Source organism: Carettochelys insculpta, chromosome 31 (assembly GCF_033958435.1).
Source record: "Carettochelys insculpta isolate YL-2023 chromosome 31, ASM3395843v1, whole genome shotgun sequence".
Classification (NCBI taxonomy): Eukaryota; Metazoa; Chordata; order Testudines; family Carettochelyidae; genus Carettochelys; species Carettochelys insculpta.
The window spans coordinates 12,021,243-12,046,315 of record NC_134167.1 but is presented as its reverse complement, the minus strand read 5'-3'; the positions used below and the strand labels follow the sequence as shown (position 1 = coordinate 12,046,315).

Here is a 25,073-nt window from a genome sequence, read left to right as displayed (position 1 = left end):
GAGAAGTAGTGGGGGCTCTGCAGGGGGAGTTGCTCTCCCCCCACCCGCCCCCCGTTACCGAGCAACCGCTGAGAGGCCTGTCCTGTTGCCAGAGCCTGTGGGTCAGGCATGGGGCGGGGGCTCACCCACAGGGGTGCCCCCAAAGGCCTCCAGCCGACAGGCCCAAGCAGCAGCCCTGGAAGGACGTGCAACGTGTAGGCCCCGCCCTGCGGAGGCGTTGGCCTATGCCCGATGCTGGCACATTGGTGCCTGGGGACGGGGGACTTGCTGGCGGCACTTTGTGGGGGGAAGGGATCCTGTACAGCAGCAGCACCTGTGGGGCTTTGGCCCAGGCGCAGCTTTTTGGTTCCAGCTCCATGTCTGCTGATGCTCTTGCTGCCGTGGCTTTCCCCTCTCCCGGGAAGATGCGTCTTGCGCCTGCCTCGCTTGGTCGCTCTTGCTCTTTCCAGAAACTGCACAGGGCACGGCCCAGATTTATCTGCGTGGGAATTAAGTGGCTCAGTACCGTCGAGGAGTTGGGCCTATATTCCCTGATTTGCCTTGGAGCATAAAGCGCCTCTTCGTCCCCACCTCTCCATGTATACTAGAGAGAGCGCGTGCACCTTTCTGTTGGTGAGACCATCCATCTGCGAGCCCGTTTGGTCAAGACCACCTCCTAAAAGGTAAGAGCTAAGATGACCCAATTTGGCAAACAGCTTCCTCTTATCCGAACTTAAAGCACGGTCAGGGTAGGGATGTGCGTGGAATGCTGTTCTTTTCCATAACATGGGAAGGGAGGGAACTGATAAGAAGGACATTTATACTCTGCAGTGACTGCAGAGGACAGCTGCGCCGCAGAGTGACTGCACAGGGGTGGCTGCACGAGGAAGAGAGTGTCTAATTGGGGCCAGGGCTCTCCATGTTGCTGGTTACCGGCCCATATAAGTGGTGCCCCCCAGCAATCCCACCCACACTATCCCACCCCCCAGCAATTGGCCACTGTGCCAGCAGCCCCACCATCTCAGATGTGGTGTAATGAGCAGTGAATCCCAGCCCCCCAGGAGGAACTGCCAGCTGGGCAGCATGGCCCCAGACTCTTCGGGGAACCGCTATTGCTAGAGCAGCACCACCCTCGCTGCTGTAGGCAGCATTTGTGAGTTCTCCCAGGCCTGAGTCTTGCACCCCTATCCTCTGCTCTGACCCCTTCACAAGGATCGGAGCAATGCCAGGTAAATCCTCTAGGTGTCATATTGGTGTTGCACCAATGCTAAGCCAGGTCTCAGCCTTTGTCCTGAAGTGGCCTTTGTCTTGTAGGATTCTTTATAGAATGAAAGTTGGTGTTTTTGCAGTGAGAGTTTTCAAGATGGGAATACTTAGAACAGAGAGAGGTACATAGAGAGTATATAGTTTTCCAAATAATTTATTTTCAAATTGTAATCTGCAGAACAGCCTGGTGATTCATTGAAACTGATTAGTTGCATGATTTTGGCTCTTCTCATTTAAATGGCACCAATAGAAGCAAAAATGCAGCAAGTGTTTTCCAAATATTACCTTTCCATGTAAACAGTTGCTTTAGTTGTCACAGGGATGTTAGCTGATTGTAAATACAGGAGAGAGTCTGGATGATCAAAAATGGAAGGGGAGGTTTGCAGAGGACAATCTTAATATAATAGAACTACAGAGTTACAAACACTACAGAAATGAAGTTTGTAACTCAACAAAATTTTACGGGTTTTTCAATTGTTTGCAACTGAAAGTTGACTTAATACAGGTTTGAATATTTGCAATGCAGAAGAAAAATGCTGCTTTTAAACATCTAAATTTAAACAAAACAAAACAATTTCCTTGTCAAAGTTTTTAAACCTTCCCTTTATTTTTAATAACTTATATTTAACACAGTAAAACAAGAAGTCTTGTGGCACCTTATAGACTAACAGATATTTTGGAGCATAAGCTTTCGTGGGCAAAGACCTGCTTCATCAGATGAAGTGGGTCTTTGCCCACGAAAGCTTATGCTCCAAAATATCTGTTAGTCTATAAGGTGCCACAAGACTTCTTGTTGTTCTTGAAGCTACAGACTAATACGGCTACCTCTCTGATATAGTAAAACATGTTGATCCTCTCTAGTCCTGCACTCTCTTCTCTGGCAATATCTATAATCTGGCATGATTTTAGTTAGCTGGACAACGAATTATCATGGCTGTAGCCAACTTTCCGATGGTCCCATAAACATTGTTTACAGTCACCAGTCCTGGATCTCAGTATCTTGTGCTGTTATTTAGTTGTAATTTACCCCTAAATGTCTTCTCAGAGCTGAGTAAGCAGTGGAAGTGCTGGTAATGTGCTGTGGTCTTGCAAATTCTCTCATTCAGCACCAGCTGGGTCCCAGGGGTACTGGGCTGAAGAGGTTTAATCTGTATATTTATCTTTTGTGCCTCTGAGTTTTTGTTGTCTCTGCTGTTTCCTGAATGGGTACTTCAAGTTCCAAATTAGGTATGCAGCTGACTGGTCAGTTTACAACTGTGGTGTATATAAATCTGACTTCTACTGTATTGAGATGCATCTGCATTATGAAATTAGTTGAGAGCCCCTATTCTAATTGCTTATTTTTTCTGGGTTTTTGATGCATCTGTCTCAGAGGCACAGAGCAGACATTTGAATAACAAAGTCATATTTTGCACATGTATAGCAGCTCTTTTATGTATCTTTAAAAAAATCAACACAAGGGAATGTCCTTGGGAAATTAAAATACACCCAGAGGCATGTACAGTGTACTGTTACCATTTTTGTGCAAAGCTGCTGACAGTTTGCATAATGTATGTAGTGCCAAACCAGAAAAGTTCTTGTACAGAAAAGCTTGTTATATTCAGGATGTTTCAGGAATTTCAACAGGTTAATATTCTCTATACTGAATCACTACTCCACACAACCAAATGCAAGGTGTAATGTGCTGTGGCAGATGCCACACAATTTTTGCAAGGGCAAACAGGCACTAGTATAACACAAATGAAACTTATTAGGTCTCCTGTTATTCCTCAGACAAAAGTAAGCTGTCAAAGGACTTGTTCCATAGTGTTGTGAAACGAAGTGAAGCATTATCTGAATCCACGAGCAGTTCCTAGATAGTATTCATCTGGAGTCTGCTGAGGTGACTGTCCCAGTGTACAGGAAGGCTGATAAACCACTGGTGGAGAAAGAGGTAGACCAGGCTGGGCACTGGCAGCTGGTTACTTCTGGCAGCAGGCAGTGTTCCACCCCTGCACAGAACCCTCCCACTGTGGTACTGGAAAACCGTTATGCTGTACTTGCTACAGGAGATGAGTTGCCCAGTACAGAAAAGGAGAAGCCTCGTACCCCCGAGGCTGAGAAGTCTCCTGCCACCACTGCAAGAAGGAAACGCAGAGTAGTGGTGGTCGGAGACTCTCTTTTGAGGGGGACGGAGGCACCCATCTGTCGCCCTGACATTTCGTCTTGGGAGGTATGCTGCCTGCCTGGGGCCCGTATCCGAGATGTTACAGAGGCATTGTCGAGGATTGTCCAGCCCTCAGACTACTATCCCATGCTTCTCATCCCTGTGGGCACTAATGATACTGTGAGGTGTAATGCTGAGCAGGTCAAGAGTGACTACAGGGCTCTGGGGGCACGGGTGAAGGGGTTTGGGGTGCAGGTGGTATTCTCTTCAATCCTTCCTGTTGCGGGTAGGGGCCCAGGCAGAGACAGGTGCATCCTAGAGGTGAATGCCTGGCTGCGTGGATGGTGTCGCCGGGAAGGCTTCGGTTTCTTCGACCACGGGATGCTATTTCAGGAGGGACTGCTAGGCAGAGATGGCGTTCTCTCGAGGAGGGGAAAGACCATATTCGGACACAGACTTGCTAACCTGGTGAGGAGGGCTTTAAACTAGGTTTGACGGGGACAGGGGAGCAAAGCCCGCAGGTAAGTGGAGAACATGGAAACCCGGGAGATGGGTTGGAAGTAGGAGGGAGCATGGGCAACAATGTCAGAGTAAAAAGAGGGCCAGGAAAAAACTGGGGGGAAAGTTCAAATCAATATCTAAGATGCCTATATACCAATGCAAGAAGTATGGGTAATAAGCAGGAAGAACTGGAAGTGCTAATAAATAAATACAACTATGATATCATTGGCATCACAGAAGCTTGGTGGGATAATACACATGATTGGAATGTTGGTATTGAAGGCTACAGCCTGGTTAGGAAAGATAGACAGGGAAAAAAGGGGGGAGGTGTTGCCTTATATATAAAAAATGTACACACTTGGACTGAGGTGGAGATGGACGTGTTGAGAGTCTGTGGGTTAGTTTAAGAGGGGTAAAAAACAAGGGTGATGTCCTGTTAGGAGTCTACTACAGGCCACCTAACCAGGTGGAAGAGGTGGATGATGCTTTTTTTTAAACAACTAACAAAATCATCCAGAGCCCAGGATTTGGTGGTGATGGGGGACTTTAACTATCCAGATATATGCTGGGACACAAATACAGCGGGGCACAGACTATCCAATAAGTTCTTAGACTGCATTGGAGACAATTTTTTATTCCAAAAAGTTGAAAAAGCCACCAGGGGAGAAACTGTTCTGGATTTGATTTTAACAAATAAGGAGGACTTGGTCGAGAATTTGAATGTGGGAGGCTGCTTGGGTGAAAGTGATCATGAAATCATAGAATTCACAATTCTAAGGACTGGTAGGAGGGAAAATAGCAAAATAGAGATGATGGATTTCAGGAAGGCAGATTTTGGTAAACTCAGAGAGCTGGTAGGTAAGATCCCATGGGAGGAAAAACTGAGGGGAAAAACAACTGAGGAGAGTTGGTAGTTTTTCAAAGAGACGTTATTAAGGGCCCAAAAACAAGCTATTCCCCTATGTAGGAAAGATAGCAAATATGGGCAAAGACCGCCTTGGCTTAACAAGGAGATCCTGCATGATCTCAAACTAAAAAAGGAATCCTATAAAAAATGGAAACTAGGACAAATTACAAAGAAGGAACATAGGCAAATAACACAGGAATGCAGGAGTAAAATTAGAAAGGCTAAGGCACAAAATGAGCTCCAACTAGCTACAGGCATAAAGGGTAACAAGAAGGCCTTTTACAAATATATTAGAAACAAGAGGAAGACCAAGGACAGGGTAGGGCCATTGCTCAGTGAGGAGGGAGAAACAGTAACGGGGAACTTGGAAATGGCAGAGATGCTTAATGACTTCTTTTTTCGGTCTTCACGGAGAAGTCTGCAGAAATGCCTGACACAGTGGATGCTGGTGGAAAAGGGGTAGAGTTAGTTTTTGAAATAAAAAAAGAACAAGTTAAAAACCATTTAGAAAAATTAGATGTCTGCACGTCACCAGGGCCTGATGAAATGCATCCTAGAATCCGCAAGGAGCTGATAGAAGAAGTAGCTGAGCTGTTAGCTCTCATTTTTGGAAAGTCATGGGAGACAGGAGAGATTCCAGAAGACTGGAAGAGGGCAAATATAGTGCCCATCTACAAAAAGGGGAATAAGAACAACCCAGGAAATTACAGGCCAGTCAGCTTAACTTCTGTGCCAGGAAAGGTAATGGAGCAGGTAGTTAAGGAAGTCATCTGCAAGCACTTGGAAGGTAGTAAAGTGATAGGGAACAGCCAGCATGGTTTTGTAAAAAACAAATCATGTCAAACCAACCGGATAGCTTTTTTTGACACGATAACGAGACTTGTAGATAAGGGAGAAGCAGTGGATGTGGTATACCTAGACTTTAGTAAAGCATTTGATACGGTCTCGCATAATATTCTTATCGACAAACTAGGCAAGTCCAACTTAAATGGGGCTGCAGTAAGGTGGGTGCATAACTGGCTGGCTGATCGTACCCAGAGAGTAGTTGTTAATGGTGCTCAATCCTGCTGGAAAAGCATAACAAGTGGGGTTCTGCAGGGGTCTGTTTTGGGACCAGTTCTGTTCAATATCTTCATTAATGATTTGGATATTGGCATAGAAAGTACGCTTATTAAGTTTGCAGATGATACCAAGCTGCGAGGGGTTGCAACTACCTTGGAGGATAGGGTCATAATTCAGAATGATCTAGATAAATTGGAGAAATGGTCTGAAGTAAACAGGATGAAGTTTAATAAAGATAAATGTAAGGTGCTGCACTTAGGAAGGAATAATCTGTTTCACACATACAGAATGGGAAAAGACTGTCTAGGAGGGAGTACAGCAGAAAGGGATCCAGGGGTTCTAGTAGAGCACAAGTTAAATATGAGTCAACAGTGTGATGCTGTTGCAAAAAAAGCAAACATGATTCTGGGATGCATTAGCAGGTGTGTTGTGAACAAGACACGAGAAATCATTCTACCGCTCCACTCTGCACTGGTTAGGCCTCAGCTGGAATATTGTGTCCAGTTCTGGGCACCCCAATTCAAGAAGGATGTGGAGAAATTAGAGAAGGTCCAGAGAAGAGCAACTAGAATGATAAAAGGTCTGGAGAACATGACTTATGAAGAAAGGCTGAAAGAATTGGGCTTGTTTAGCTTGGAAAAAAGAAGATTGAGCGGGGACATGATAGCGGTTTTCAGATATCTTAAAGGGTGTCATAAGGAGGAGGGAGAAAACTTGTTCTTCTTGGCCTCTGAGGAGAGAACAAGAGGCAATGGACTTAAGCTGCAGCAAGGGAAGTTTAGGTTGGACATTAGGAAAAAGTTCCTAACTGTCAGGGTGGTCAAGTACTGGAATAAGTTGACAAGGGAGGTTGTGGAATCTCCCTCGCTGGAGATATTTAAGAACAGATTAGATAGATGTCTATCAGGGATGGTGTAGATAGTGGTCGGTCCTGTAGTCGGGGCAGGGGACTGGACTCGATGGCCTCTCGAGGCCCCTTCCGGTCCGAGTGTTCTATGATTCTATGATTTTAGTAATATAGTTAATTAAGTTAACAGAGAAAGTCAAGAAGATTGCTGTAGCCAAATGAAACCACAGGGGCAGTTTAAAGGAAGCAAAATTTAACTTATTTGGTGGTAATTTGGCAAGACAGTAAAAACAATCCTGCTGGTAAACAGAAAAATAAATTGTTCATACATGCAGTGGGAGAGCAGTGGGAGCAAGCAGCACCTTTGTCAGGCTTCATCCTGGATAGAAAAACAGACTTTTCATATTCAGTTCACTATACTGAATTAATCAATTTAGCAAAACTGAGGAACAGTCTGAATCCCGTTGCTAGATAAGGGACCACTTAGCGGTTTAAGCATAGCCTTTATAACAACACCTGGACTTCCAGTCCTCCTTAAATGAAATCCACAAGTACAAATCATGTAAGGTCCCCATAGGAGCCACAGCTGCAAAGCTTTACTTGATTTGTCGGTATTTTCCAGAAGAGGGGTCTCCAGTTCAACGGGGGCCCTCAAACACATCAGGCACAGTTGAACGTTTGATGCAGCTTTATTGATTTCTATCTCTTTTCAAACACCACCTAAATCAGCGGTAGGTAGTAAAGTGCCGGCCTATTTTGCCGATACACGGGCCAGCATGCTGGGACTGACATTCATCCCATAAGATGCTTTCCCCATAAGGGCTGGGGTTTGTCCTGATCTCCTTGCCCACTATTTCCTTTTTCCGTGCTGTGGATAATGGTAATGCCCGATGGTTATGCTCTCTCTGCAGGTGTTAGCCTCCACTAGCTGGTGCAGGAAAGTCCTTATTCACTCCACCTGAGGCCAGACACGCGCTGCCTGGGGACGGGCAGCATCATCCGGCCGCCTCTGGCTTACGCAACACTCAGCCCCGGTTACAGCCACTCGGAAAGAGCCGGCTAAGCGGCAAACACGCCCCTTCCCACACCCGTCTCCCTCCTATCTTCACCAATCAAAAGCCAGCACCTACGGTTTGTCCCGCCCCTCCGGCTCATTTTCCCCTGATCATAGCCAGAGCCAAGTGCGTCACTATCGGAGCTGGTACTACCCTTTCTGTGTGGCCTCCAATCGGTTTCCTTTATCTCCTTGCATCATCACCATTGCAACCAATCATGACCCACATACGTAAGCCTCCGTGCCTTTCCCCTCCATCTGTGGCGTCATTGCTGGAGATCGCCAATCACCGCGGCGCCGGCAAATTATGCGCCGTCCGATAGGTGCTGCCCCAGCCAATAGGGGGAGGGCCGGCGGGCTGGGGAAGCTATATGAGTGGGTGGTTGCTCGTCTTTTCTTGCTCCCCGCGCGAAGTAACGGTTCGGCGCGTCCGTTGTGGCGGTTCGATTCCCGTCGGCTGAACCATGGTAACCGCATTGTGCCCGCGTCTTCTGCTCCGAGCCCTGGGCCAGGCGGGACCAAGTCCTCAGGGCTGCTGCTGCGTCTCGAGCTCTCGGCGGCTGCATCTCACCGCGCCCAGGTAAGAAAAATGGCCGGAGACGCGTCCGAATTGAGGCGGGGGTGGGGGGCGACAGTCCCTTGTGGGAACCTTTTGGGGAGCGAGGCGTGGGTCCCTAGAGGGGAGGTGGGGGAGCGCTATTTTTGGGGGGAGGACGCCCCCTGTGGGGAGGTGGAAGGGGGCTCTGGTTGTGTGGGCGGGGGCGGGGGGGATGCCCCCTGTGGGGACGTGAGAAAGGGTGAGTTCACGGAGGGCAGGTAGGGTGCCTGGGGAAAGGGCAGACATGGAAAGGGTGGGGTCACTTACTGTGTGGAGGGATCAAGGGATGTGTCCCTTAAGGGGAAGGGCAGAAGTGGTGGGGTTGTTTTGGGGGATGAGAGGGGTGCCCAGCAGGGGAGGAAAAATGGGGTAACTTTTTAGGGTACTTGTATGACCTAGACTCAGGGATTCTGAACTAGATAGGGAGCCAAACAATGCAAAGCTCAGAGAGGTGCTCCTGGGCAGCCAGGCTCCTTGTGGGGAGGCAGTCCTGAGTCAGGACTATCTCTTTAGCATCTGAGAAAAGAGCCCTGTTTCTCCAGTGAAAAAGCAATGAAATAAAACTGACTCTTGGTGGGGGGACAGCAAAGCCACACAGGTGGCAACATAAGCCTTCCCCTCCAAGGCAGATGGTTGATGTATTTGGGGATCTAATTACAAATATTGAAGCTCTGTCCAGGGTAAATAATGGTTGCCTTAGGGAACAAACAAACTCTGAACACATTAAGAAGGCTGACCCATGCAGCTACTGTGTGGGATTGCAACCCCAGTCTTGGACAGCTGATGGATGCAGTAGGGATAAAACACCAAACACTGGAAAGCTGTGTTGAAAGTGGATATTGGATGCAAGAGAGGAGAGTGTTAAACCCCAAAACATTGTAAATATTGTTAGACAGGTATTTGTATCTACTGAAAGAGAAACTCAGGCTTTTCTTTTGTACACTTGAGGTACGTGTAAACTACACCATTATTGAAATGAATGGGAATTTGTGCTCTGCTTTGGTTGAGGACTCCCAGTGGTAGCTCATAAATCTGCAGGCTGATGAAATCCTATTCTGAGCTTGCATGGAACAGTTGCTTCTGCTGCTCAAAATCTCTGGCACAACCTGACCTTGCTGCAGACAAAGCACCATCTGCCCTTCTGGTCTCCCTTTGTGACTGTATCCAGCACTACCTTGTAAGACTCCTGGTGTGGCTGTGAGAACACAGATGTAACTGAATGAAATGTGTACTGTGTGAGGGGAGAAAATACGTGTTTGGGGGTTGAAGATTAATTTAGTGCCAAGGAAAAATCTTAAGAAGAGTTGGAGGAACTCTGTTTACTGATAATCGCTTTTCTTTCTGGCCAAAGACCATTCTCTCAGCAAGGGAGGCTCTTAGATGCTACAGATTTGTCTGCAAATTAAGATCCTAATTCAAGGTGCTTTTTTTTTTTTTTTTTTACCGTCCACCTTATAGTCATGAAAATTTACAAGTCCAAGCACAAAAATCTTACCTGCTGTCACCCTGATGAAAAATCTTAACTTATTTAAAAAATCACTTGGGATAGAAAAGTAGCTTTGTAGGTATGAATATATATATTTTAAGTAAAATGTTAACTATTATTGGCATGTGTGAGGGAGCCAAAACTTTATCAAAACTACTGGTTTTCTAGCTATGACTGTTACGATATTTCTCAGTAGCAAGAAATATATTTTGTGTTCCCATTTCTTTTTCTGTAGTTTCCATTATTGCCCAAAAATTACATTAGGCTACAGTACTTACGTCAGTCTAGCTTTGAGATCTTTCCGCAACTCCTCCCCTTTCAGGAACTCATACAGAAAATTGTGGCTATGTTGTGTAACTGCCATCCAACAAGATGGTGCTGTTTTCAATGTATTAAAATTGTATCAGGCTTGCTCAAGATGCAAAGTGCCAAACTCTTTAAGGCTTTTTAAGGTGTGTTTTCAGCTTTTCTTCACCTGTAAACTCTTTGATGTTTCTGAGGGCTTGACTCTTGGAGGGGTATTTGAGCAGGAGGGAGGTTAATGCTGCTTTCAGACAGAGAGCTACATTCTGATCTTGCAAATTTAATTCAAAACTTATTCTGGGGATGTCAGCGTTAGGAACCACATTCTGATTGAGGTTGCGTAAGTACAAAGCTTGAGAAATATGCTATAATGGAGGGTTTGGAGTGTCTGTACACTTCTTCCATCTAGTCATCTCTGTTCTTTTTCCTACACCCTGCCTCTTCCCCCTTTTGTCCAAGACTAATGTCTAGTCAAGGAGTTATAGTGAAAAGCTGGTGCCAAGATTTTGCCTTGTCGTTCCCTGTTAACTCACTAGTGAGTGATGTATTGATCCTCCAAGTGAAACTTTGATTCTTTTATGAATGTCTGGCTCTGTTTATAGGAGAAGGCTTTTAGGAAGTTCAGCAAGCTAACATTTTGTGACTTAGTATATATGTGATCAGTTTAGTTCTGCAGTTCATAAAATTTAGCATCTGAAACAGTGCCAGAAGGTTGACTTGCCTAATAGAGGGGCTGTGTCAGTTACATTTAGTAATACCAAAAAAAAAAAAAAAAAAAAAAAAAAAAAAAAATTTCCTTTAGTGATGACTTTTTTGGGACTGTCAGCTAGGTATTATTCATTTCATAATAACTTTACTAGACACATGAATAATCTAGCTATTTAAATGAGGTTTGTCCTGCAAAAGAAGCTAAGAGGAAACATTTAAAATCTCCAAATACGTCTAAGGCAGCAGTTTGTTAGAGTACAGATTTTCTGACAGAAATTATTCCCTGTAGTGCTGATCTCCTTTTGGGCTTTGATGGACAGGTCTGAGTTGTTCTGGATTCTGCCACCCACTCAAGAAAATGTAATTTTTTTTATCCCCCCGTATGAATTTATTTGGTGGAGCCTCCATGCCTCTTGCTACTTTCTGGCTGGGTCACTAGGATAGCTTGAGGTGAGGAGGGGGGAAGGTATTCTAATTCCAGGGTAATGACTCACTTACTTGCCAGATAGATGGAAACTGTCAAGGGATAACATAAGCACATACAATATATTTACTTTTAGTCTCTGCATAACTTATGCCTTTGCTTATAATTAGAGCCCTGCATGGATATATAATTTGTATTGGCATCTGCAGCCATCTCTGCAAAAATAAGCCATGGATATACACATCCAAATCCACAGGTGCAGATATCTGTGGATTTGTGGGGTTTCGCTGTGATTTTTTTCCCCCCAATCTTGTGATAGTATATAGCAAATACTACATTAGTGTCCTATGGGTGCATTTACTTGTAGATGCCCTTGATGACCTGTGATCATGATATCATCTGTACAGCAGTGACAAATGTAGCTGAATGGGTTCATCTGTATAGTCCAAGAGATTCACAATTACCCTGTAGCTTGAGGTCACATCTTGTGGATTTCCTAAACAATAACCTTGACTAGCTAACTAAAAACTTGTGATTCGTAAGTAACTCCTTGACAGACAGAGATGGCTCTGGAATCCTCAGTTGCTGATGATGACTGCTGGCAGGCCTTTTTCTCATGCTGGATGGAGTCAGGCTACTTGTGGTGCCAGGATTTCCCTTCACCACAAGGGGTGCAGGGCTCAAGGTTCAGGTTACAAAACTATACTAAAAATCCCAACTTCAGTCTCCTGCCCTGTTGCTCAGACATACTCACAGCAAGCTGCAGCCCTGGACAAGCAGCCAGAGTAGAGCTGACCATCTGATGCCTGTTTTTACGTAGCAGGCTGAAAAGCTAACTTGGGCTGTCTGGGGAAGATTTTCCGTCTACAAAATTCTATAAACTGGAAGTCACCTTGCAGAAGGAAAAGCTCAAGCTTGAGGGGTCTTGTTTTCAAGCCCTGAAGGATCAGTTCTCCGGGGAAATCCTACATGGGACTCACCAGCTCCCCATGCAGCCAGTTCTGTCTTTCCTTGGGTGGCTCCAGACTGCTCCAAAATGGCTCCCCCCTTTCCTGAGTACCCCTGAAAATAGTTTCTCTGTTCCTATTGGTTGCCAAACAGACAATGAGTCTGCCTAGGTTCCCATTCCCTTAGTAGGGATGGCATGCCTCTCCCAGAGCTACCAGCACACGCAGCCCAGGAAATCTTTAGGGGGTTACATTTGTGTTGGCATCAATTTCTGACTCGATCCCCTTTCAGCTAGGCTTACTCTGTGCAATAGTTCTGAAGGCCTACTCCCCCCCCCCCTCCCCCACTGTGGCTGTAAGCAGAGAGATGCTCTCATGGTTAAAGCTCCAGCTCTGGAATTGTACTCTTTAAAGAAGAGCGGTTTTTGATTAAAATAAAGGGAGTGGAGAGCAGGACTTAGAGTTTGACCATGGAGGGGGAAAGTCACTTAAAAAAAAACAACTAAGTATTCTACACAAATGGGCATAATACAGCTGAGGTGTCTCAATTAGCGTGTATTGCAAGAAATGACACATAGCATTCTTTTGATGTAAACTGGTAATTAACATAAGGGAGTTTATCTGTTAAGGGGTTTATCAGGGATGTTAGAGACATTGTGAGTTATTTTCATTGTCTTCTAAATATTAACATTTTTATCTCTGAATTAATAGTTATAGTAATAGACAGGAAATGTTTGTTTATATGGTTAGCATATGTTTTAGTAAAAACAAAAGTAGTCTTACCTCTAATTTCTAACAATATGGGCTTGCATTTCAAAGCTGTAGCCTAAATAGCAGGGACTGGCTATAATTACAATTTATATATTTTTCTGGAAGTTGGTTCTGGGTCATTTTGACTGGGATTGTTTAACCTTTTCCGGCCATGTGCTAGACGCTAGCTATATAACAGTGCTTGCAGCTGTGATCTTTATAGGCCTGTTTTAGTCAGATAAGGTCAAGTATATCTTCTGGGTGTGAACCTAAGTCTTACCATGTGTTTGAAGTGCTTTGACGACTTAAGTTGAAAGGTAAAAGTTTTAGATGTTCAATAATGCAAATTAGGAGCACCTTTTAGACTCCTCCCTTTTCTGACCATGCTAGCCTCGTCTTTTAGATCAATGACTTCCCTTCCTGATTTTTAAAAAAGTAAGTATATTTTGGCTATAAATACTAAAATGTGAGTACTTTCAGAAAGCAGCCTAGGGCAGTACTTTTAATTGCCTTTCTTAATACAACGTTAAGGATTCTTTGAGTTAAAGCTAGTTTAAACTCAAATTCAAGCTTTAGATGCTATTTTGTCTTATAAGAGGCTTGATAAATGTAATTTTAAAAATGGAAGCCTTACTGTCTTCCTTTGTGGCCTTTTTGCCCAGATGTGGGAGAGACAAGTATTTGACCATTGCACTATGTGTTGTGCGTGCTGTACCTGATCGCCAGTTGCATGTGATGCTGATGTATTGGATGAGTCAGAATGACTTGTAGGATTTACACAGTTCGGACAAGCTTCCTGTTTGGATCTCTCCCCCACTGTATGTTCATTAAGCAATGTTTGCATTGCTTCACAAGTGCTGGTCAAGAGTTACAGTTACAGTTGAGTGGAAAAACTCATGATTGCAGCTCCCTTTTCCTCCTGCTGACTCCAAAGTCTAGCAGGAATGAATGGATGTTTTTAAATTTTGGTCTTGGTAAGGGTGTTTTTTATTCAAGCTATTATATGAATACATTTATTGAAGGTCAGGTGTAAAGAAAGCTGTTGTGTAGCCTTTCAGTTAGTTTAAGCTGGCAGCTGTGTAACCCCTTCAGCTTGTAGTAGTCAGCTTTTTCTACTGTATACTTATCCAATTTCCTGGAATGCTTTGGCAATAGCTGTGTATTCCTGATACCAATATAGACCAGGAATGTATGTAGGGGGCTTTTAAGAAGACTCAGATGTCAAAGATAACACTTGTATTTTATTCTCTCTGCTTCAGCAAAATTTCATATAGATCAAATGTCAGTACCTGTAGCCTTTTTTAAAGCTGTACTCTTGACACGGATATTAGCTTTTACAACAACATTTGAAAATTAAAAACAAAGATAATTAAAACCAAGCTGAAGTATTTAGATACTAAAATATACATTGTATAAAAACACAGAGTTTCCAGGAAAGAGCAATTCACCAACTTTCTCCAATTACATGAACAGTCAGCAAACATAGAACTGGTCTAGGGATTGTCTTCAAATTTCGTTGCTTTTCATCACAAACTTGTAGAATTGAATTAAATTTATTGTCTTTAGTATGCATCCTTTATCTCTCTTCTGATTTTGCTGCTAGCAGCAGGATATTTAGTGAAACTGAAATGATTGTTGGCTGCCTCAAATGAGTTTTATAAAAAAAAAAAAAAAATTAAGTATGGAATACGATTTGTGCATTGGTCTTATTCAATACAATAGCAACTGCTCTAATGCCCTGCACTAGCTGTGTTTCTTGACGATGAGACCTTGGGCTGAAGCTTGGGTAGCAAACTGAGTAAATATTTTTAAAAAAGCTTGCGTAGACAATATGACAACATTTTTTTTTAATTTGTTTGTTTGTTTCAGAAATGATGCAGTCATAATTTCTGGAAGAAAACTGGCTCGACAAATTAGGCAGGAAGCCCGACATGAGGTTGAGCAATGGGTAGCAGCTGGTAACAAGAGACCGCATCTTAGTGTGGTTCTAGTTGGAGAAAACCCTGCAAGTCACTCCTATGTACTTAATAAAACCAAAGCAGCTGCTGATGTAGGTATGTTCTGCACTCCTGTATTTATGACTGATAGGACATTTAACAATGAGCATCTTTAATTCAACCCTAATTTTAAATTGGGCTTCTTATATGTTGGATGAAGAGACACAATGCTGTAGCTTGCTGCCCATGTAGTTTCTTACCTACATAGCTTAGTAGTGGACATAATGCTTCCCACCCATCTTCCAACACAGTCTGCCTTCATGTAACATTGGAGTACAGGCCTGAAGGCAATATTCGATCTTTATCTGAGTGATAAATGAAGGAGCATTGTTATTTACATCTTGGTTTTTGAATGTAAGCTATTTGAGTCCACACTATGTGATGGAAGATTGGGATTTTTAAACTTGAGTAGATTATTTCTGCAGTATACAAATCAGCATGAGTTAATGTTTGCAGACCTGATCTATGTTTGACCCTCTCCAATATCTGTGCTTTTAATGATGCTATAGGAATCAGCAGTGAAACAATCCTGAAGCCAGCCTCCATCTCAGAAGAGGAGCTGCTTGATTTGATTAGCAAGCTGAATAATGACACCAATGTGGATGGCCTGTTAGTGCAGTTACCCTTACCTGGTGAGTTTGTGAGCTTTCTGAGTTGCTCTTACTGTGTTTGCATGTATACCTGGAAAACTTTTGCATGTTTTGCATAGGGTGAGAGATCACGTTATAGTATGACTCTGCCTGAACCTGCGTATTGCTCTTGTGTGTGATGTATATGAAGGAGGTGGCATTCTACCATGCTGCAGCTTAATGAAGAGAAGTTGATGTATTGACTTTGTTCATAATAGCCATTGAACATGTGCATAAATTTGACATGGGCGTAGGTAGGATATGTTTCTGCCTTTCTGGAGCAGTGGCTGCTGGTGGGGACTGCATTGTGTACCCAGCTGCGATCTAAGCAGTCTAAAAATACCATCTCCAAATTTAAAGGGCTGTTTTCTGGGCATGTGGTGGGGTGGTCCCAAACTTTCACCTGAAAAATCCTTTTTTCCTTCCATTCATAGAAACAAACATTGAATGCAGAGAGGTAAACTTCAAGTTGTTAAAAGTCCCTGCTTGTGTTTGAGAAACTATGGAAAGGCTATAAAATTCATATCTGTAGGGCTAATATAGCCTTCTGAGATTGCAATAGAAATATTTACACGTGAATATCTGGGAGTTGGATTATGTAGAGTAGCTGCAAGTTTGGGATACTGCTTTAGAGCAGGCTTATGGTTTTCCACTCCCTGGGAATGTGTGGAAGAAATGTCTGGTGTAAGTCAATAGAGGCTGCAGTGATCATTCTCAGCTGATTAAATGGAGTTGGCTGTAACCTAATATGGGCACTATTACCTTTTTCAGAGCATATTGATGAGCGAAAGATCTGCAATGCTGTGACTCCAGAGAAAGATGTTGATGGCTTTCATGTGGTAAATGTGGGGCGTATGTGTCTGGACCAATATTCAATGCTGCCAGCTACACCTTGGGGTGTATGGGAAATCATCAAGAGAACTGGTAAGAATAAAAAGAGCAACATTTTAAGTGCTTTTTCACCGTTGCAGTTCAAAGTTGAGTGAGTTTTAACTTTTCCTTTCGGATAGGAATCCCAACCCTGGGGAAGAACGTGGTAGTGGCTGGCAGATCCAAGAATGTTGGGATGCCCATTGCAATGTTGCTGCATACTGATGGTAGACATGAGCGTCCTGGAGGTAACAAATCTGATATTGTGTTGTGTTCTTGCTGGAGTTTGCAGGATAATCCCGATGACATCATCTACACTAGCAAGTGTTGTATTTTTTAAAATATTTTTCAAAAGGGATTATTTTGAAATATCAGGCAGAGCGTTAACATACAAAAAGCATTTTTTTGAAATTAAGTCGAAAGAATATGGCACTCCTTTCGAAAGCGCTCTTTCACTTCTGTTTCAGGAAGAGCATCTTCCTTCAAAGACTGCTTTTGAAAGAAAATGTCTGTAGGTGGTCCGTGGACCCTTTTTCTTTTTCGAAAAAGCAGTCCTCCTGGCACCTGACTTCTCAATCCCTGGCCCGTTTTTTCAAAACAGTGGGGGCTGTGTGGATGTTCTCTTTCAAAAGAGCGTGTCACTCTTTTGATCAGCTTTTTTGTGTGCGCATGCACTCTTTCTAAAGAAGTTATTTTGGAAGATTGCTGTAGTGTAGATGTAGCCAGTGGAGTCTCTGAATTGGGAGTCTCAAAAAAGCACCAGTGCTGTAGATTGTAATACTGATGAATCAGTGGTTTTGTGTCCCTGATTACTGGATCTCTCTTCATCATGGTACTAAGGGTGATGGAATGTACTGCAGACCCTGGCCACTTGTGGCTAAAGTTCTCATGGCACTTGAAAGGATAAATGCATAAATTGCATTGTACTTGATTAAATAAATGGCACACAAGCTTATTGATGTGCAATGATTTTTGTCTTCTATCTATACTGCAGTAAGAGGACCCCATTCCACTTAGCAATGTGGGAAAAGCAGCAGTTGTGACCCTTCATATTGGGCTTCTGATCTTTACGTAGCCTCAGAGGGGTAGCTGTGTTAGGCTGTACCTTCACAAAGAATAAGCAGTACTGTAGTACCTTAAAGACTAGCAATTTTGTTTATTAAGTAATGAGCTTTTGTGGGTAAGACCCACTGCATCAGATTAATCTAGGGTCTTTTTGAGAGTCTTACGCACAATAACATTTTACCTAATAAATAAAATTGCTAGTCTTTAAGGTGCTGTGTGGCTGCTTCTTTTTCATGATCTTTACAGATTGTGAAGTCATTGGGGGATTGCAGGAGGAAGTCCTACAGAGTTAAGAACCAGATATTTTCCTGTCAAACATGAATAAATGCTCACTGAGACTAATCTTGCAGGTGATGCAACAGTAACAATATCACATCGCTACACTCCTAAGGAACAGCTCAAGCAGCACACGATTCTGGCTGATATTGTGGTAGCAGCAGCAGGTAACACCATTCCATTCTGTACACTAAAGGGAACAATCCCAGAAGGGTGAAACTTACTGTAATTATTATGCTGCCTTATATTGGAATCAGTGAACAAAGGTGCCTTTAGGTCTTGGTGCATTGTCCTCCATGTTCAGTCCTTGTGCTGTGCATTCTGTGAGGCTGGTTGATGCTTCCATAGCCACTCCACAGTGCTATAAGGAGCAACTGGAGGGAGCTCTTGATTATTGGACTCCAGATGGTGGCTGGCTTGGACTGCAGCAGACTGGGGAGCCCTATGGATCATCTTGTAGGACAGAGCTATTGCAGCCAACTCAGGTTACTTTTTAAATGAATATGGGAGAGACTTCTGATGAAATGGCTTGCCTGTTCCCTGATGTATCTGAGTCTAAAAAGGCAACCATTCATACTTTCCAATTACACTGACATAATCAAATTGAGAAATCTTAGTGGGAAAATCCTTAAAGCCAGGGACTGACTTACTGTCGCAAGTGATTTGGTGCAAGAGACTGGTTGACCTGCAATACCACTGTTCTGTGACCTATCATGCAATAGTTCATGTATTGCTATCTAATTAGATCCAGGAACAGCTCAGATTCTGTGACCAGTCATGAACCAGAGGTGTACAGGGGAGCTTGGATGGGCCAGGGAATCATACAGTGTGAGCTGCCATCACATATGTGGGGCCATAAGCCAAACTTTGGTATATTGTGTGGGAGCCCTGAGAAGAAAAGGGTTAAGTGAGCAAAAAGTCACAGAACAAAGTGAATATTGCAAAGAAAAAAGATGACAGCGAAGGTACTGAAAAAGGAGATTCTGCTGAAGTTGGAAGCACACAAGAAACAAGAGGTCATTTTAAGATACATTTTTAATGTAGATCTGTATTGTGACTCAGGGAAAACAAATGCAGCAGAGGTCTACCAGTGGTAATGACACTAAGACAAATAGCAGCTCATACAGAACAGTTTTTTTTTCCCTTTTGGGATACTTATGACTAAGATAAATTGGTAACTGGCTATCCTACATGTATGGTACAACATGATAAGCACCCCCCACCTCACCAGCTGCTATTTGCCCACATTTCTGGCACTGATAGCCATGTGCTATTGCCAGACAGCCTTCTGTCACTAACACTAAACAGTTTCACTTTTCCCCCTTGATACAACATTCTTGCATTGCATTCAGTTGATACATTTACCGAGTTAGTACTAAAGTTAATACACTAGAATAGCTTATGTAAACTTCATTGAAGTTTAGCTTTTGGAGAGCTTAATTTTTAAAAAGTAACATTTTGATTCTAAGCCATTTGACAACTTTTTTTGGAGTACATTTAGCTTTTTTTAGTACTTCTATTTGTCTCTTAATTACTTACCCATAATGCTATAAATTTGGACATAATGAGCTGTTGATCATTTATCCATAAAACGGAGTAAAATGACTAGCTATCTTGTAAAATGTTTTTGATAGGGAAAGGATCTGTTAGGCTTGTGGTGGTAACAAATATTTTGGATGGATGTATAGTTACTCTTCCATATCTGGCAGTCTATTATCCAGAACTCTCAAATTAACCATTAGTAAATTTTAGTTACATTTTCTATAAGTACAGTATAGTGAAAGTAAATACAAAAATACAGTAAGTTTACAGTGTACAATGCTACTGTTGGTAAATAAAGTTCTCTCCATACATTTTTTGTTTAATATCGAATCTTGTTTTGCTTCAGTGTTATGCATTGCTAGGTACACCTCTCTATTATCCAGAATATTTGAATATCCAGCAACCTCCCAGTCCTGGGGATGCCAGATATGACAGAGTTGTCTGTACTTACATTTTAGTTTTGATAACCTACTTTTCTGGCTCTTGACAGTTCTTTTTATTGACTAGGAACACAGCTCTAAATTTTATTCAGTAGTAACTGAATGTGGTGTAATGGGTTGGTTTGTTTTTAAATTTCAGGTATTCCCAATCTGATCACAGCTGATATGATTAAAGAAGGAGCAGCGGTTATTGATGTTGGGATAAACAGAGTGCATGATCCTGTTACTGCCAAATCAAAACTAGTTGGAGATGTAGATTTTGAAGGTACCAGAGACTGTTTTTTTGAATCAACTACTTTAAATATCTTGGATATTTAGAAGGGTGGAGAACCCACACGCATGTGACTGACATTGAGATGATCTAAGTTATAGAGTAGACCACGAATCTGATCTCATACCATACTTGGGAAATATTTTGGAAACCATGCTTCCTGTTTTACTGTAGTTTAAACCAGAGACCACAGAGTAATTGACAAGCATCTTCAGTTTTCAGTCACTTGGTCTAACTCCATTTTCACAGCTGTACAGAGAAATCTTTCTCTTAATGCTTCACCTGATAGTATTGAGGACTGCCATTTTTCCCATGACTTGCTGTGTCTTTGGAGTTTAGACATCTAATTACACATGTGATCATGCAACCAAACTGACTGTTGAGGAGCTGAACATGATGATAGGTTGAGGTATTAATGCAGCCAGTGACTGTGTGTCAGTAAAGGTAAAAGATAGCAAGCTCAGACTGTTTAAACTCCCCTTAGATCTACACAAGACTGGGCATGGGGCTTTTACAGACTTTTTTGCACTTTTCATGTCAATGTAGCTTTGTATGAGCTGTCAAAATTTATTTAGTGCAGCTTTTAAAAGCCTGTTTACAAATTTTTTGGTATACCCTTCTTAGTTCTAACTTTCCTTTCTTCAGGTGTAAAGAAGAAAGCCAGTTACATCACTCCAGTCCCTGGTGGAGTTGGGCCCATGACAGTTGCAATGCTAATGAAGAATACAATTATTGCAGCAAAGAAATTGCTGAAACCTAAAAAGCTTGAAGCCTTAACTGTTTAATGGTGGACTTCAGATTTTCAAAATAACATTCCAAATCAACTCCCAAAAACAGGCCGATAGAAATGCAATATTTTTATTTATTGTTTAGAAGTGAATTCAATGATATTTTGAAGTCACTAGTTATTTATTTAAAGCATCTGTATACAATCATTTGTATGCAAAGGCTTTAAACATGTAAATGACCTGGGTCACTCCATTTGTTTAGTTTGTAATGATTTCCAGTGAAATAGCTTTTTTTAAAAAACTAGTTAGAATTCAACATTTTCAGGATGGAGAAAACCCACCTGCAAGTGATTTTGATGCCATGACATTGTAGCTTATTATAGGAATTTATGGCACAGAGGAATGAAACTAGCATGTTTGAAATCCTATGAAAGATCAAGACTGACATTCCACAGTGATCTTCAAGGTAAAGTGTTTTCATAGGTCCTCAAATCTGACCAACCTACCTGATTGTGTATATCAGGTGTTCAGCTCAAGTTATTTTTCTACCAAAAAAAAGTTACTTGGAAAAGTCTTTTTTAAAACCTGTCTTTAGGTAGCACTGAATCCTGCTAAGACATAATATTAAGAGCAAGTAGGTTGAAGGCTAGACAGTTCTCCCAGCTCTTATGTAGTTAGTTCATTACTGCACCACAATGTGACTTTCCATTTTTCTTCAGCCAAAGAAGAGAGGGAGCTGTTAAGATTTACATTGGCTATGTGATGCTTGTTTGTTTGCTCTATATTGTGAGGCATGAAAATGCTTAGTGAATAACCTAGGGTAATTTTGATTACAAAAATGCCAGAAAAAATAACTACTTGGTCTCTTAGTGTAAGTAACAAGGCAGCTCTTGAACATACAGCCTCCCAGTTAAATTGCCACAATGATGCAGGGCATTGCAATCCCTAGATAGCTGCCTTGGATAACTTCTGATCAAGTACTGTTTGAAATTTACTGATGTTTTGTCCTGTGAAAGAGCTGGGATAGCTTTTTCTCCATACAGCTAAATCACTTTGCTTTAGTTCGGGTCAGAGGGAGCCATGACAGCTGATGGTTTTGCTGTCTAGTCTGGCTAAATCACATTGATTTCTGCTTTTGTCAGTCTTTTTTTTGGAACAGGCTTTTCCAAAAGGTACAAAGTCAGCTGTAGTTGGAACTGCAGCAAGCAGAGGTATAGTTTTGAATTTCAGCTTCATTTGCAGAAAAGTTTCTTTATGCATGCTATCAGTACACAGGGGACTTTTACAGCTATAGCAGACTGGGGCTTTGTTAGCTAGAATGCAGAACTTGGATTTAGATTTCTTTCTAGTCATGAGACTTTGCCTTAAGAAGAAACACCAAAGTGCCCTGGAAAATAGCTTTGGCAAGAGGAGCAGGTTTTGTTTCAAAATCTCCAAGAGGAAGAGATGCCTTCATTGTGAGCAAAAATCCCTTGCTGCTAGAGCTAAGAACACTGTCTAATCATAAACAAGTGGTACCTGGATTTCACCACCACCTCCACTAGACTGAGCAAAAGTGCATCCCAACAACTTGCTTTGAGTGAAATCATGGCAGTGAAGATTGGGATTTGTATCATGGACACACTACAGCCTGCAGAGATTTTATTGATTGTTAATGAAATATAAAATAGCTACTGTATTTAGTAGCTAAGTAGGCTGCAAGTCTGGTATGCTTCAAATCACCTTGCATATACAAAAAGTGTAAACAGCATGTGACATTGCATGGACTTAATTATACGGTATTGTTTTCTTGATTTAACAGTCAAGCATATTTTTGTGCTACATGGAAACTCTACAGAGTCAACAAAGCCTCTCCACTTTGCTTTGTACATAGAAACTGAATGGACCTATTACTCTTTCAAAAAGTAATTAAGGTTGTAAGCCTATTATAGCTACCACAGACAAGACTAGTACAAAATAAGCTAGAAAATACACAGAAACCATCTTCAAGTTCAAATATTTTTACATTAACGTAATAATTAAGTGGTTGTCACTTAACTGTCAATTGGGGTAATACTGATTTATTAATCTCACATTCAAAAACAGTTGTGTTTGGGCATTGTAACAAGAACATACTATAAATAGGAAATTGAATTCAAGTTTTTTTGTTTGACTTCAGTTGAGTATTTACAAAGAACCAGTATCTGTTTCCTTCTGAGGTTCAAACTAGTTGCAATACTTAACCAGCATTCCAGAAACCCTGCAATTAATTAGTAACTTTTAAGAGCCCTCTTCTTGACAAACTTGAAGCCAGCTCATAAGGATGCCTTTGTTACTTACAAGAAAGCACTGAAGCCTTTGCATCACTCTCAGAGGATTGATATTGTTTCCATTAGTCAACTTTTAAAAACTGCCTTTTTTAATCTGGAAAAAAGTTTTTAGTTGTCAAAAACCATTTAAGTAAATATTTTGTTGCTTTCCTTTCTGGAAAGTGCAGCCCTGAGTGTTAGGTATAATATCAAAGTAATCTTTGCAGGGGCAAATTTAAAGCAGCTGACATAGCAGCAGGCCCTTCACAGCAAACCTATTCCTATCTGAAACAGACTTGTAAAAGTGTTTGCAATGGGGCAAAGCAGGCTTGCACTATCTGGCAGCTATATGCCACTGTCATATTTACAGCAGGGACAATTGTAGAGAAAACCAGAGCTGGTTAAGGACCGTAAGGAAGATGCCCTACTTTAAGGGCTGGGATTGGTATAAGCTGATAAACTAAAGTGCTATGAACCAAACTGATGTCAATGCAGACTGGTTACTTTGTATTTAAATGCAAAAAAGCTGAATGTGGACCTCTGGTTCCTGCCTGTTTGCTTTTTTTAAAGTATTGGAGGGGCTGAAAAATAAGACAAAAAAAAATTAATTTATCAGTAACTAGCAGGCAAGACTACTGCCAAAGGCTGCACACACTACCATTGTTAGTATTCAATGGTAAAGTCACTGACCTGGTAAATCTCATTCTTGGTTGAGTTATTACACTAACAGTTGCAGCTGCAGAAAACTTCTGAGTCCAGTAGCCTTCCTTCCCTGATTGAACAGGGAAGTGTGCGAAACCATTACTTAAAGTGGCATAAATGCTCTTGTGTATGTTTATCACTGCTCCTAGACATGATGTGAGTATGGTTAACTGAGGCTTTTGCTACCTTACTTTTCCCTTGCATTGGGGCTAAATATGGAAGAGTTCACTCAAGTGATGGAACTATCTAAGTCCCACAACTCAAGTCCTGTGGCTTCATACCATCAGTTAACTGAGCAGCTCCTAATCCACAATATCACTGCCTCTTTTTCAGCATAGGAAGGGGACAGGTCAGCAATCCAATCTGACTAATTACACATTAGTGTGAATGGTTAGTGAAATTAACGTTAACTGTCAAAGGCCTGTAAGTCACTTTCCTGCTAAACTGTTGGACTAAGGAGGAGCAACAGCAAAGAATCCCTCAAGTGGGAGAGCCCTGTGCTTTCAAAGCAAGAAGTTCTGTTAGCTCACTGGCTCTGACATGTATCATAAAACTCTCACAAGCTGTGCTGGAAAGGTTGGATTAGATCAGTTAGGCCCCCTTCTATCTCAAACCCTAGATTAACAGACCCTTTCACAAGTGCCTCTTACCTGCCAGACAGTCATGTTGTTGGGGTGAGCAAAAGTTGAGGAAGACTTGCTGGGTAGAACATGGCAATTATTGTTACGACAGCAGGACTTTCTGGTACGTGTGCTGACAAAGGGCAACACCAGCCACCTGAAATTATTTCAGCCTTACGGGGCCTGGACAATGGCTTGTTGATGTCTGTCAACCTCTTTCAAGTTTTTCCATTAGAAGCAAGAGTCACATGGACAACAAGTCTGCTTAGAAGAGTATAATTATCACTGTTCATCAAAGAGCAAGGTTAACATGAGAGTGGAATGCAACTGAGTTTACCCTTTTACAGTCCAGATGCTTTAACATTGCTCTTGACACCAAACCAAGTTCCCATAGAAAACACAGCTAGAAGGAGGGAAGCAGTTTTTAAGGGCTATGGCTATATTTTTCAGCACCAGCCACAGAAGTTTTCTACCTCTAAGTGCACGCTCCGATTCTAACCATTCCATAATTTCCCCAGATGGGAATTTTCTTTATCCCTGTTTTCTGTGCTCTGCTGGGGGTGGTATTTACTGCATACAGTGTATACAAATGCAATAAACTACAGTCCTGAAATTCCTCCTGCCCTCCCACAATGGAATGAGTCAGGTCAAGCACAGGGTAGGGCAA

The 25,073-nt window shown here is 42.2% G+C and overlaps 1 protein-coding gene across 2 annotated transcripts; it reads left to right on the top strand.

Moving 5' to 3' along the window:
* The first annotated feature begins 53 nt into the window (after positions 1 to 53).
* MTHFD2 (methylenetetrahydrofolate dehydrogenase (NADP+ dependent) 2, methenyltetrahydrofolate cyclohydrolase) lies at positions 54 to 25,019 on the top strand. 2 transcript variants are annotated; one of them, XM_074981544.1, is made up of 8 exons: positions 54 to 662; positions 14,848 to 15,032; positions 15,485 to 15,607; positions 16,376 to 16,528; positions 16,615 to 16,722; positions 17,890 to 17,982; positions 19,937 to 20,062; positions 20,714 to 25,019. In XM_074981544.1, the coding sequence occupies exons 1-8, from the start codon at positions 577 to 579 to the stop codon at positions 20,851 to 20,853; spliced, it is 1,014 nt and encodes a 337-aa protein (XP_074837645.1). In that variant the 5' UTR covers positions 54 to 576; the 3' UTR covers positions 20,854 to 25,019. The 2 variants fall into 2 exon arrangements, with proteins under 2 accessions (XP_074837645.1, XP_074837644.1); XM_074981543.1 differs by lacking the exon at positions 54 to 662 and adding an exon at positions 6,991 to 8,342.
* The last annotated feature ends 54 nt before the right edge of the window (positions 25,020 to 25,073 follow it).